Source organism: Procambarus clarkii, chromosome 76 (assembly GCF_040958095.1).
Source record: "Procambarus clarkii isolate CNS0578487 chromosome 76, FALCON_Pclarkii_2.0, whole genome shotgun sequence".
NCBI lineage: Eukaryota > Metazoa > Arthropoda > Malacostraca > Decapoda > Cambaridae > Procambarus > Procambarus clarkii.
Window position 1 is genome coordinate 3,982,660 of NC_091225.1, and position 12,991 is coordinate 3,995,650.

At 42.8% G+C, this 12,991-nt stretch overlaps 1 protein-coding gene across 1 annotated transcript in view; it reads right to left on the reverse strand.

Moving 5' to 3' along the window:
- The window catches only part of LOC123753353 (uncharacterized), a 180,491-nt gene that overhangs the window by 15,167 nt on the left and 152,333 nt on the right, over positions 1-12,991 (reverse strand). The window contains exon 13 of the mRNA XM_069313779.1: positions 9,061-9,223. Within this exon, the coding sequence (XP_069169880.1) occupies positions 9,061-9,223 (163 nt within the window). The remainder of the gene's footprint in view (positions 1-9,060; positions 9,224-12,991) is intronic.

Genomic DNA, 12,991 nt, shown 5'->3' on the forward strand with positions numbered 1-12,991 from the left:
TGGGAAAATTAAAAAATGTATTCCTCCAGAGAGACATGACAAGGGAGGAGAGAGCCGTGGCGGCAGAAGCAAGGAAGAGGCGCAGGGCGAGAGGGGAAAACCAGGAAGTTACAGCTCCCAGCACAACACCCCCAGAGGCGAGGGGGGAACCCACAACCAGCTACCCAGTAACACCAGAAGGGAGGACAACCCCGCCTCCCTCCTCTGCATAGAAAACCCCTCTACCCCAAACCCTCCCTGCCCCCACTCAAATGTTCAGCCAAATCTCCCTCCCCCCACACCCAATCCCCACCCTTCTACCCCTCCCCTCCTCCCGAGTCCTCCCTCCCCCCCTTTCCTTCCCGTCCTCCCTCCCCTTTCACCCCATACCCTCCCTGTCCCTCCCCCTTCACTGGATCCCCCGCCCCTCATCCCAGTATCCTCTGAGACCCTGTTATCCACCTCACAGGTCCTCACAACCATGGAACAGCCTCCCCCACCAGCAGAACACTCACCAAGGAGGCGATTTGAGAAGGGACAGAAGAAAGTGAGCCTCAAAGCGATGTACACTAACATAGATGGAATTACAAATAAAGCAAATGAGCTTGGAGAACTGGTACTAGAGGAAAACCCAGACATAATAGCCCTCACAGAAACAAAGATCACGAAAACGATAACAAATGCAGTGTTCCCACAGGACTATTATGTTATGAGGAAAGAGAGGGAAGGAAGAGGTGGGGGTGGTGTAGCTCTGCTGGTAAGAAAAGGCTGGGATTTTGAGGAGATGGATATTCAGGGCTGTGAACGTTTCAGTGACTACATAGCAGGTACTGTAACAAATGGAGGGAAAAAAATTACAGTCGCAGTCATATATAATCCACCACCAAATGACAGAAGACCTAGACAGGAATATGATAGAAACAACATGGCCACCATTAACATAATAGAAAGAGCAGCTTCTGTTGCTGGCAGGAATGGATATGGATTACTAATTATGGGAGACTTCAACCATGGGAAGATAGATTGGAAGAACAGAGACCCGCATGGAGGACCAGAAACATGGAGAGCTAAGCTGCTGGACGTGGCAACAAGAAACTTTCTAAGCCAGCACACCAAAGAACCAACAAGAATGAGAGGAGAAGATGAACCAGCAATGCTTGATTTGATATTTACCCTAAATGAATGGGATATAAGGGAAGTTAAGATGGAAGCGCCCTTGGGAATGAGTGACCACAGTGTATTGAACTTTGAGTACTTGGTAGAGCTAGGACTTATCTCCCCCAAAAAAGAACTAGAAATCAAAAGGCTGGCATACCGAAAGGGGAATTATGAACAGATGAGAAGTTTCCTAAGTGAAATACCTTGGGACACAAACCTCAGAGACAAGCCTGTACAGGGTATGATGGACTATGTTACCCAAAAGTGTCAGGAGGCAGTAAACAGGTTCATCCCGGCCCAAAGGGAAAAATCCGAGAAGCAACAGAAGAATCCATGGTATAATAGGGCATGTATCGAAGCGAAGAAACTGAACAAAAAGGCGTGGAGGAACTTCCGGAATAACAGAACACCAGAAAGCAGAGAGAGATACCAGAGAACCAGGAATGAGTACGTCAGGGTGAGAAGAGAAGCAGAGAAAAATTTTGAAAATGATATAGCAAACAAAGCCAAGACTGAACCAAAGCTACTCCAGTCACATCAGAAGGAAAACAGCAGTGAAAGAACAGGTACTGAAACTTAGAACAGGCGAGGACAGGTATACAGAGAATGACAGAGAGGTGTGTGAGGAACTCAACAAGAGGTTCCAGGAGGTCTTCACAATAGAACAGGGTGAGGTCACTGTGCTAGGAGAAAGGGAGGTAAACCAGGCGGCCTTGGAGGAGTTCGAAATTACGAGATAGGAGGTCAAGAGACACCTGCTGGATCTGGATGTTAGAAAGGCTGTTGGTCCAGATGGGATCTCACCATGGGTACTGAAAGAGTGTGCAGAGGCACTTTGCTTGCCACTCTCCATAGTGTATAGTAAGTCACTAGAGACGGGAGACCTACCAGAAATATGGAAGACGGCGAATGTGGTCCCAATATACAAAAAGGGCGACAGACAAGAGGCACTGAACTACAGGCCAGTGTCCTTGACTTGTATACCATGCAAGGTGATGGAGAAGATCGTGAGAAAAAACCTGGTAACGCATCTGGAGAGAAGGGACTTCGTGACAAATCGCCAACATGGATTCAGGGAAGGTAAATCATGCCTTACAGGCTTGATAGAATTCTACGATCAGGTGACACAGATTAAGCAAGAAAGAGAGGGCTGGGCGGACTGCATTTTCTTGGATTGTCGGAAAGCCTTTGACACAGTACCGCATAAGAGGCTGGTACATAAGCTGGAGAGACAGGCAGGTGTAGCTGGTAGGGTGCTCCAGTGGATAAGGGAGTATCTAAGCAATAGGAAGCAGAGAGTTACGGTGAGGGGTGAAACCTCCGATTGGCGTGAAGTCACCAGTGGAGTCCCACAGGGCTCTGTACTCGGTCCTATCTTGTTTCTGATATATGTAAATGATCTCCCGGAGGGTATCGATTCATTTCTCTCAATGTTTGCGGACGATGCTAAAATTATGAGAAGGATTAAAACAGAAGGGGACTGTTTGAGGCTTCAAGAAGACCTAGACAAGCTGAAGGAATGGTCGAACAAATGGTTGTTAGAGTTTAACCCAACCAAATGTAATGTAATGAAGATAGGTGTAGGGAGCAGGAGGCCAGATACAAGGTATCATCTGGGAGAGGAAATTCTTCAGGAGTCAGAGAAGGAAAAAGACTTGGGGGTTGATATCACGCCAGACCTGTCTCCTGCAGCACATATCAAGCGGATAACATCAGCGGCATATGCCAGGCTGGCCAACATACGAACGGCATTCAGAAACTTGTGTAAAGAATCATTCAGAACTTTGTATACCACATATGTCAGGCCAATCCTGGAGTATGCAGCCCCAGCATGGAGTCCATATCTAGTCAAGGATAAGACTAAACTGGAAAAGGTTCAAAGGTTTGCCACCAGACTAGTACCCGAGCTGAGAGGTATGAACTACGAGGAGAGACTACGGGAATTAAACCTCACTTCGCTGGAAGACAGAAGAGTTAGGGGGGACATGATCACCACATTCAAGATTCTGAAGGGGATTGATAGGGTAGATAAAGACAGTCTATTTAACACAAGGGGAACACGCACAAGGGGACACAGGTGGAAACTGAGTGCCCAAATGAGCCACAGAGATATTAGAAAGAACTTTTTTAGTGTCAGAGTGGTTGACAAATGGAATGCATTAGGGGGTGATGTGGTGGAGGCTGACTCCATACACAGTTTCAAGTGTAGATATGACAGAGCCCGATAGGCTCAGGAATCTGTACACCTGTTGATTGACGGTTGAGAGGCGGGACCAAAGAGCCAGAGCTCAACCCCGCAAACACAACTAGGTGAGTACAACTAGGTGAGTACACACACACACACACACACACACACACACACACACACACACACACACACACACACACACACACACACACACACACACACACACACACACACACACATACACACACACACACTCACTAGCCAACTGCTGGAAAGGAACAGATCAGTGGTTGCTGTGGGTATTAAAGAGCAGGAAGGCTCTAATAGGATAGAGTGGAATGACAAGGACAAAGCAGCAGTGAATGAAGTACTAAAGGCACTAGACATGGAAGGGGCTGAGCATAGCATTGAAAAGGTTTTCAGGCTAGGTTGGTACAACAAAGACCGAGACCGAATGATAAAGATAGTGTTTGCAAGCGAGAACACAAAGGAGAAGATCCTATCAAGGAAGAGCTCCCTGAAAAACGTGGGAAAATTCAAAAATGTATTCCTCCATAGAGACATGACAAGGGAGGAGAGAGCCGTGGCGGCAGAAGCAAGGAAGAGGCGCAGGGCGAGAGGGGAAAACAAGGAAGTCAAAGCTCCCAACACAACACCCCCAGAGGCGAGGGTGGAACCCACATCCAGCTACCCAGTAACACCAGAAGGGAGGACAACCCCGCCTCCCTCCTCTGCATAGAAAACCCCCCTACCCCAAACCTCCCCTGCCCCCACTCAAATGTTCAACCAAATCTCCCTCCCCCACACCCAATCCCCACCCTTCTACCCCTCCCCTCCTCCCGAGTCCTCCCTCCCCCCCTTTCCTTCCCGTCCTCCCTCCCCTTTCACCCCATACCCTCCCTGTCCCTCCCTCTTCACTGGATCCCCCGCCCCTCATCCCAGTATCCTCTGAGACGCTGTTATCCACCTCACAGGTCCTCACACCCATGGAACAGCCTCCCCCACCAGCAGAACACTCACCAAGGTAGCGATTTGAGAAGGGACAGAAGAAAGTGAGCGTCAAAGCGATGTACACTAACATAGATGGAATTACAAATAAAGCAAATGAGCTTGGAGAACTGGTACTAGAGGAAAACACAGACATAATACCCCTCACAGAAACAAAGATCACGAAAACGATAACAAACGCAGTGTTCCCACAGAACTATTATGTTATGAGGAAAGAGAGGGAAGGAAGAGGTGGGGGTGGTGTAGCTCTGCTGGTAAGAAAAGGCTGGGATTTTGAGGAGATGGATATTCAGGACTGTGAAGGTGTCAGTGACTACATAGCAGGTACTGTAACAAATGGAGGGAAAAAAATTATAGTCGTAGTCATATATAATCCACCACCAAATGACAGAAGACCTAGACAGGAATATGATAGAAACAACATGGCCACCATTAACATAATAGAAAGAGCAGCTTCTGTTGCTAGCAGGAATGGATCTGGACTACTAATTATGGGAGACTTCAACCATGGGAAGATAGATTGGAAGAACAGAGACCTGCATGGAGGACCAGAAACATGGAGAGCTAAGCTGCTGGACGTGGCACCAAGAAACTTTCTAAGCCAGAACATCAAAGAACCAACAAGAATGAGAGGAGAAGATGAACCAACAATGCTTGATTTGATATTTACCCTAAATGAGTGGGATATAAGGGAAGTTAAGATGGAAGCGCCCTTGGGAATGAGTGACCACAGTGTACTGAACTTTGAGTACCTGGTAGAGCTAGGACTTATCTCCCCCAAAAAAGAACTAGAAATCAAAAGGCTGGCATACCGAAAGGGGAATTATAAACAAATGAGAAGTTTCCTAAGTGAAATACCTTGGGACACAGACCTCAGAGATAAGTCTGTACAGGGTATGATGGACTATGTTACCCAAAAGTGTCAGTAGGCAGTAAACAGGTTCATCCCAGCCCAAAGGAAAAAATCCGAGAAGCAACAGAAGAATCCATGGTATAATAGGGCATGTATGGAAGCGAAGAAACTGAACAAAAGGGCGTGGAGGCACTTCCGGAATAACAGAACACCAGAAAGCAGAGAGAGATACCAGAGAACCAGGAATGAGTACGTCAGGGTGAGAAGAGAAACAGAGAAAAGTTTTGAAAATGATATAGCAAACAAAGCCAAGACCGAACCCCAGCTACTCCACAGTCACATCAGAAGGAAAACAACAGTGAAAGAACAGGTATTGAAACTTCGAACAGGCGAGGACAGGTATACAGAGAATGACAGAGAGGTGTGTGAAGAACTCAACAAGAGGTTCCAGGAGGTCTTCACAATAGAACAAGGTGAGGTCACTGTGCTAGGAGAAAGGGAGGTAAACCAGGCGGCCTTGGAAGAGTTCGAAATTACGAGAGAGGAGGTCAAGAGACACCTGTTGGATCTGGATGTTAGAAACGCTGTTGGTCCAGATGGGATCTCACCATGGGTACTGAAAGAGTGTGCAGAGGCAATTTGCTTGCCATGCTCCATAGTGTATAGTAAGTCACTGGAGACCTACCAGAAATATGGAAGACGGCGAATGTGGTCCCAATATACAAAAAGGGCGACAGGCAAGAGGCACTGAACGACAGGCCAGTGTCCTTGACTTGTATACCATGCAAGGTGATGGAGATGATCGTGAGAAAAAACCTGGTAACACATCTGGAGAGAAGGGACTTCGTGACAAATCGCCAACATGGGTTCAGGGAGGGTAAATCTTGCCTTACAGGCTTGATAGAATTCTACGATCAGGTGACAAAGATTAAGCAAGAAAGAGAGGGCTGGGCGGACTGCATTTTCTTGGATTGTCGGAAAGCCTTTGACACAGTACCGCATAAGAGGCTGGTATATAAGCTGGAGAGACAGGCAGGTGTAGCTGGTAAGGTGCTCAAGTTGATAAGGGAGTATCTAAGCAATAGGAAGGAGAGAGTTTCGTGAGGGGTGAGACCTCCGATTGGCGTGAAGTCACCAGTGGAGTCCCACAGGACTCGGTACTCGGTCCTATCTTGTTTCTGATATATATGTAAATGATCTCCCGGAGGGTATCGATTCGTTTCTCTCAATGTTTGCGGACGATGCTAAAATTACGAGAAGGATTAAAACAGAAGAGGACTGTTTGAGGCTTCAAGAAGACCTAGACAAGCTGAAGGAATGGTCGAACAAGTGGTTGTTAGAGTTTAACCCAACCAAATGTAATGTAGTGAAGATGATGTAATGAAGAAATGTAATGTAATGTAATGGCCTGTAGGGAGCAGGAGGCCAGATACAAGGTATTATCTGGGAGAGGTAATTCTTCAGGAGTCATAGAAGGAAAAAAGACTTGGGGGTTGATATCACGCCAGACCTGTCTCCTGCAGCACATATCAAGCTGATAACATCAGCGGCATATGCCAGGCTGGCCAACATACGAACGGCATTCAGAAACTTGTGTAATGAATAATTCAGAACTTTGTATACCAAATATGTCAGGCCAATCCTGGAGTATGCAGCCCCAGAATGGAGTCCATATCTAGTCAAGGATAAGACTAAACTGGAAAAGTTCAAAGGTTTGCCACCAGACTAGTACCCGAGCTGAGAGGTATGAGCTACGAGGAGAGACTATGGGAATTAAACCTCACTTCGCTGGAAGACAGAAGAGTTAGGGGGGACATGATCACCACATTCAAGATTCTGAAAGGAATTGATAGGGTAAATAAAGACAGGCTATTTAACACAAGGGTACACAGGTGGAAACTGAGTGCCCAAATGAGCCACAGAGATATTAGAAAGAACTTTTTTACTGTCAGAGTGGTTGACAAATGGAATGCATTAGGAAGTGATGTGGTGGAGGCTGACTCCATACACAGTTTCAAGTGTAGATATGACAGAGCCCAGTAGGCTCAGGAATCTGTACACCTGTTGATTGACGGTTGAGAGGCGGGACCAAAGAGCCAGAGCTCGACCCCAGCAAACAGAACTAGGTGAGTACAACTTGGTGAGTACACCCCCCCCCCCCACACACACACAAACACACACACACACACACACACACACACACACACACACACACACACACACACACACACACACACACACACACACACACACACACACACACACACACACACACACACACACACACACACACACACACAGACACACACACACACACATACACACACACACACACACACACACACACACACACACACACACACACACACACAAACACACACACACACACACACACACACACACACACACACACACACACACACACACACACACACACAGAGGGAGTAGTGAGCAGGAGGCCAGTTGCAAAGTATAATTTGGGAGAAGAAATTCTTAGAGTCAGAGAGAGAGAAAGACCTGGGGGATGATATCACGCCAGACCTGTCCCCTGAAGCCCATAACAAGAGGATTGCATCAGCATCTATATGCCAGGTTGGATAACATAAAAACGGCATTTAGACACTTATGCAAGGAATCATTCAGAACTTTGTATACCACCTATGTCAGACCAATCCTGGAGTATGCAGCCCCAGCATGGAGTCCATATCTAGTCAAGCATAAGACTAAACTGGAAAAAGTTCAAAGGTTTGCCAACAGACTAGTACCCGGGCTGAGAGGTATGAGCTACGATGAGAGACTAAGGGAATTAAACCTTACGTCTCTAGAAGACAGAGGAGTTAGGGGGGATATAATCACCATGTACAAGATTCTCAGAGGAATTGACAGGGTAGATAAAGACAGGCTATTTAACACAAGGGGCACACGCACTACCAGACACAGATGGAAACTGAGTGCCCAAATGAGCCACAGAGATATTAGAAAGAATTTTTTAAGTTTTCAGAGTGGTTGACAAATGGAATGCATTAGGCAGTGGTGTGGTGGAGTCTGACTCCATACACAGTTTCAAGTGTAGATATGATAGAGCCCAATAGGCTCAGGAACCTGTACACCTGTTGATTGACGGTTGAAAGGCGGGACCAAAGAGCCAGAGCTCTACCCCTGCAAGCACAATTAGGTGAGATTAGGTGAGTACACACATGCACACACACACATCTCTGGGGCCTCGTAGCCTGGTGGATAGCGCGCAGGACTCGTAATTCTTGGCGCGGGTTCGATTCCTGCACGAGGCAGGAACAAATGGGCAAAGTTTCTTTCACCCTGAATGCCCCTGTTACCTAGCAGTAAATAGGTACCTGGGAGTTAGTCAGCTGAAACGGGTTGCTTCCTGGGGTGTGTGTGTGGTGTGGAAAAAAAAAGTAGTTAGTAAACAGTTGATTGACAGTTGAGAGGTGGGCCGAAAGAGCAAAGCTCAACCCCCGCAAACACAACTAGGTGAACACACACACACACACTATGTTGTACATAATACGCCAAGTTTTCTCGCAAGCTGAATTTACCTGAAATGATGTGTGTTTCGTAAATTTTTCCTTTAGAATGATAAAGCTTTAAATTATATTATAAATTATTTGAATGTTTTTAATTTGCGTACCGTACCTATCTTAATGTGCATCAAATAGGGACAAGAATGTAATTAGATGTTCAAAAACATTAAGAAACCCACAGCAATCGTTCATATATTATATTATCAGTAATGTCTTGTGATGAGCATTTAGCCTCACACAGCATATGCAGTACAGCGACTGTGGGGCTCCTCACCACCTAAGATCAACACTTGTCTAGCATATTTTAAATGAAAACCATGTCAAGTGCTCACGTGTGTGGTATTGTCCAGGAGAACGCTGTGGTCCTGCTGAGCAGCTTCTTTCTCGTCCCTGACACGCTTGGCGACCAACTCGTCCGTCCAGTGCTGCATGATGCCGGAGACCTCCAGCCTCTGCACCAGCTGCTCAACACGCGGGAACAACGGAGAGCCCTTCCTAGCGTATCAGAAGCATGTGTTATTTGTGACAAATTTTCGTTAAAAACTACTTTTAAACTCCCAGAGTCGTGTTGCCTAGGTGCCCGAGTAAGAGGGAACATTAATTGATGTATATTTGTCAGAAAACTAATATATTTAAATATATACTTATATATATATATGTCGTATCTAGTAGCCAGAACGCACTTCTCAGCCTACTATGCAAGGCCGGATTTGCCTAATAAGCCAAGTTTTCCTGAATTAAGGTTTTTTTCGACTACCTAACCTACCTAACCTAACCTAACCTAACGTTTTAGGCTACCTCACCTAACCTAACCTGTAGAGATAGGTTAGGTTAGGTTAGGTAGGGTTGGTTAGGTTCGGTCATATATCTACGTTAAATTTAAGTCCAATAACAAAACATTAACCTCATACATAATGAAATGGGTAGCTTTATCATTTCATAAGAAAAAAATTAGAGAAAATATATTAATTCAGGAAAACTTGGCTTATTAGGCAAATCGGGCCTTGCATAATAGGCTGAGAAGTGCGTTCTGGCAACTAGGTACGACATATATATATATATATATATATATATATATATATATATATATATATATATATATATATATATATATATATATATATATATATATATATATATATACATATATATGGGAGTTTAAAAGTAGTTTTGAACGAAAATTTGTCATAAATAACACACACACACACACACACACACACACATATATATATATATATATATATATATATATATATATATATATATATATATATATATATATATATATATATATATATATATATATATATACATATATATATATATATATATATATATATATATATATATATATATATATATGTCGTACCTAATAGCCAGAAAGCACTTCTCAGCCTACTATTCAAGGCCCGATTTGCCTAATAAGCCAAGTTTTCATGAATTAATGTTTTTTCGTCTACCTTACCTACCTAACCTAACCTAACCTAGCTTTTTTGGCTACCTAGCCTAACCTTACCTATAAATATAGGTTAGGTTAGGTTAGGTAGGGTTGGTTAGGTTCGGTCATATATCTACGTTAATTTTAACTCCAATAAAAAAAAATTGACCTCATACATAGAGAAAAGGGTTGCTTTATCATTTCATAAGAAAAAAATTATAGTAAATATATTAATTCAGGAAAACTTGGCTTATTAGGCAAATCGGGCCTTGAATAGTAGGCTGAGAAGTGAGTTCTGGCTACTAGGTACGACATATATATATATATATATATATATATATGTCGTACCTAGTAGCCAGAATGCACTTCTCAGCCTACTATGCAAGGCCCGATTTACCTAATAAGCCAAGTTTTCATGAATTAATATATTTACTATAATTTTTTTCTTATGAAATGATAAAGCAACCCTTTTCTCCATGTATGAGGTCATTTTTTTTTATTGGAGTTAAAATTAACGTAGATATATGACCGAACCTAACCAACCCTACCTAACCTAACCTAACCTATATTTATAGGTAAGGTTAGGTTAGGTAGCCAAAGAAAGCTAGGTTAGGTTAGGTTAGGTAGGTTAGGTAGACGAAAAAACATTAATTCATGAAAACTTGGCTTATTAGGCAAATCGGGCCTTGAATAGTAGGCTGAGAAGTGCGTTCTGGCTATTAGGTACGACATATATATATATATATATATGTCGTACCTAGTAGCCAGAACTCACTTCTCAGCCTACTATTCAAGGCCCGATTTGCCTAATAAGCCAAGTTTTCCTGAATTAATATATTTACTATAATTTTTTTCTTATGAAATGATAAAGCAACCCTTTTCTCTATGTATGAGGTCAATTTTTTTTTATTGGAGTTAAAATTAACGTAGATATATGACCGAACCTAACCAACCCTACCTAACCTAACCTAACCTATATTTATAGGTAAGGTTAGGTTAGGTAGCCAAAAAAAGCTAGGTTAGGTTAGGTTAGGTAGGTTAGGTAGACGAAAAAACATTAATTCATGAAAACTTGGCTTATAAGGCAAATCGGGCCTTGAATAGTAGGCTGAGAAGTGCGTTCTGGCTATTAGGTACGACATATATATATATATATATATATATATATATATATATATATATATATATATGTCGTACCTAATAGCCAGAACGCACTTCTCAGCCTACTATTCAAGGCCCGATTTGCCTAATAAGCCAAGTTTTCATGAATTAATGTTTTTTCGTCTACCTAACCTACCTAACCTAACCTAACCTAGCTTTTTTTGGCTACCTAACCTAACCTTACCTATAAATATAGGTTAGGTTAGGTTAGGTAGGGTTGGTTAGGTTCGGTCATATATCTACTTTAATTTTAACTCCAATAAAAAAAATTTGACCTCATACATAGAGAAAAGGGTTGCTTTATCATTTCATGAGAAAAAAATTTTAGTAAATATATTAATTCAGGAAAACTTGGCTTATTAGGCAAATCGGGCCTTGAATAGTAGGCTGAGAAGTGAGTTCTGGCTACTAGGTACGACATATATATATATATATATATATATATATATATATATATATATATATATATATATATATATGTCGTACCTAGTAGCCAGAACTCACTTCTCAGCCTACTATGCAAGGCCCGATTTGCCTAATAAGCCAAGTTTTCATGAATTAATGTTTTTTCGTCTACCTAACCTACCTAACCTAACCTAACCTAGCTTTTTTTGGCTACCTAACCTAACCTTACCTATATATATAGGTTAGGTTAGGTTAGGTAGGGTTGGTTAGGTTCGGTCATATATCTACGTTAATTTTAACTCCAATAAAAAAAAATTGACCTCATACATAGTGAAAAGGGTAGCTTTATCATTTCATAAGAAAAAAATTATAGTAAATATATTAATTCAGGAAAACTTGGCTTATTAGGCAAATCGGGCCTTGAATAGTAGGCTGAGAAGTGAGTTCTGGCTACTAGGTACGACATATATATATATATATATATATATATATATATATATATATGTCATACCTAGTAGCCAGAACGCACTTCTCAGCCTACTATGCAAGGCCCAATTTGCCTAATAAGCCAAGTTTTCATGAATTAATGTTTTTTCGTCTACCTAACCTACCTAACCTAACCTAACCTAGCTTTCTTTGGCTACCTAACCTAACCTTACCTATAAATATAGGTTAGGTTAGGTTAGGTAGGGTTGGTTAGGTTCGGTCATATATCTACGTTAATATTAACTCCAATAAAAAAAAATTGACCTCATACATAATGAAATAGGTAGCTTTATCACCAAAGATACCTTACAAGCAGAACTTATTGCGGAAGGAGGAAAGAATCGAGGCAACTACAGAAGCACCATACTGTCCCCCGAGCTCAAAGCGGCAGCTAAGAGCCTTCGTGAGAACAAGGAGATAGTTGTCAGGAGAGGCAACAAGTCGCCAATATACGTCATTCTTAAAAATGACGAATATCTGGCGAAAATGAACCTCATACTCTCTGACCAAACTAAATTCCAAAGGGTAACGAAGGACACTACAGCCGAACTGAAACCAAAGGTCAACAAATTGATTGAAACTGTGAACGCCAAGAAATCTGGACTCCACATGCCAAAGATTATTGGGGAATATAAACCTGGATATGCGTATGGAAATGTCAAGACACACAAGCCTGGAAACCCACTTCGGCCAATCATCAGCCAGATACCCACACCCACGTACAGACTGGCGAAACGACTCAACGGCTTGCTGACTCCTTATGTCCCTTGCGC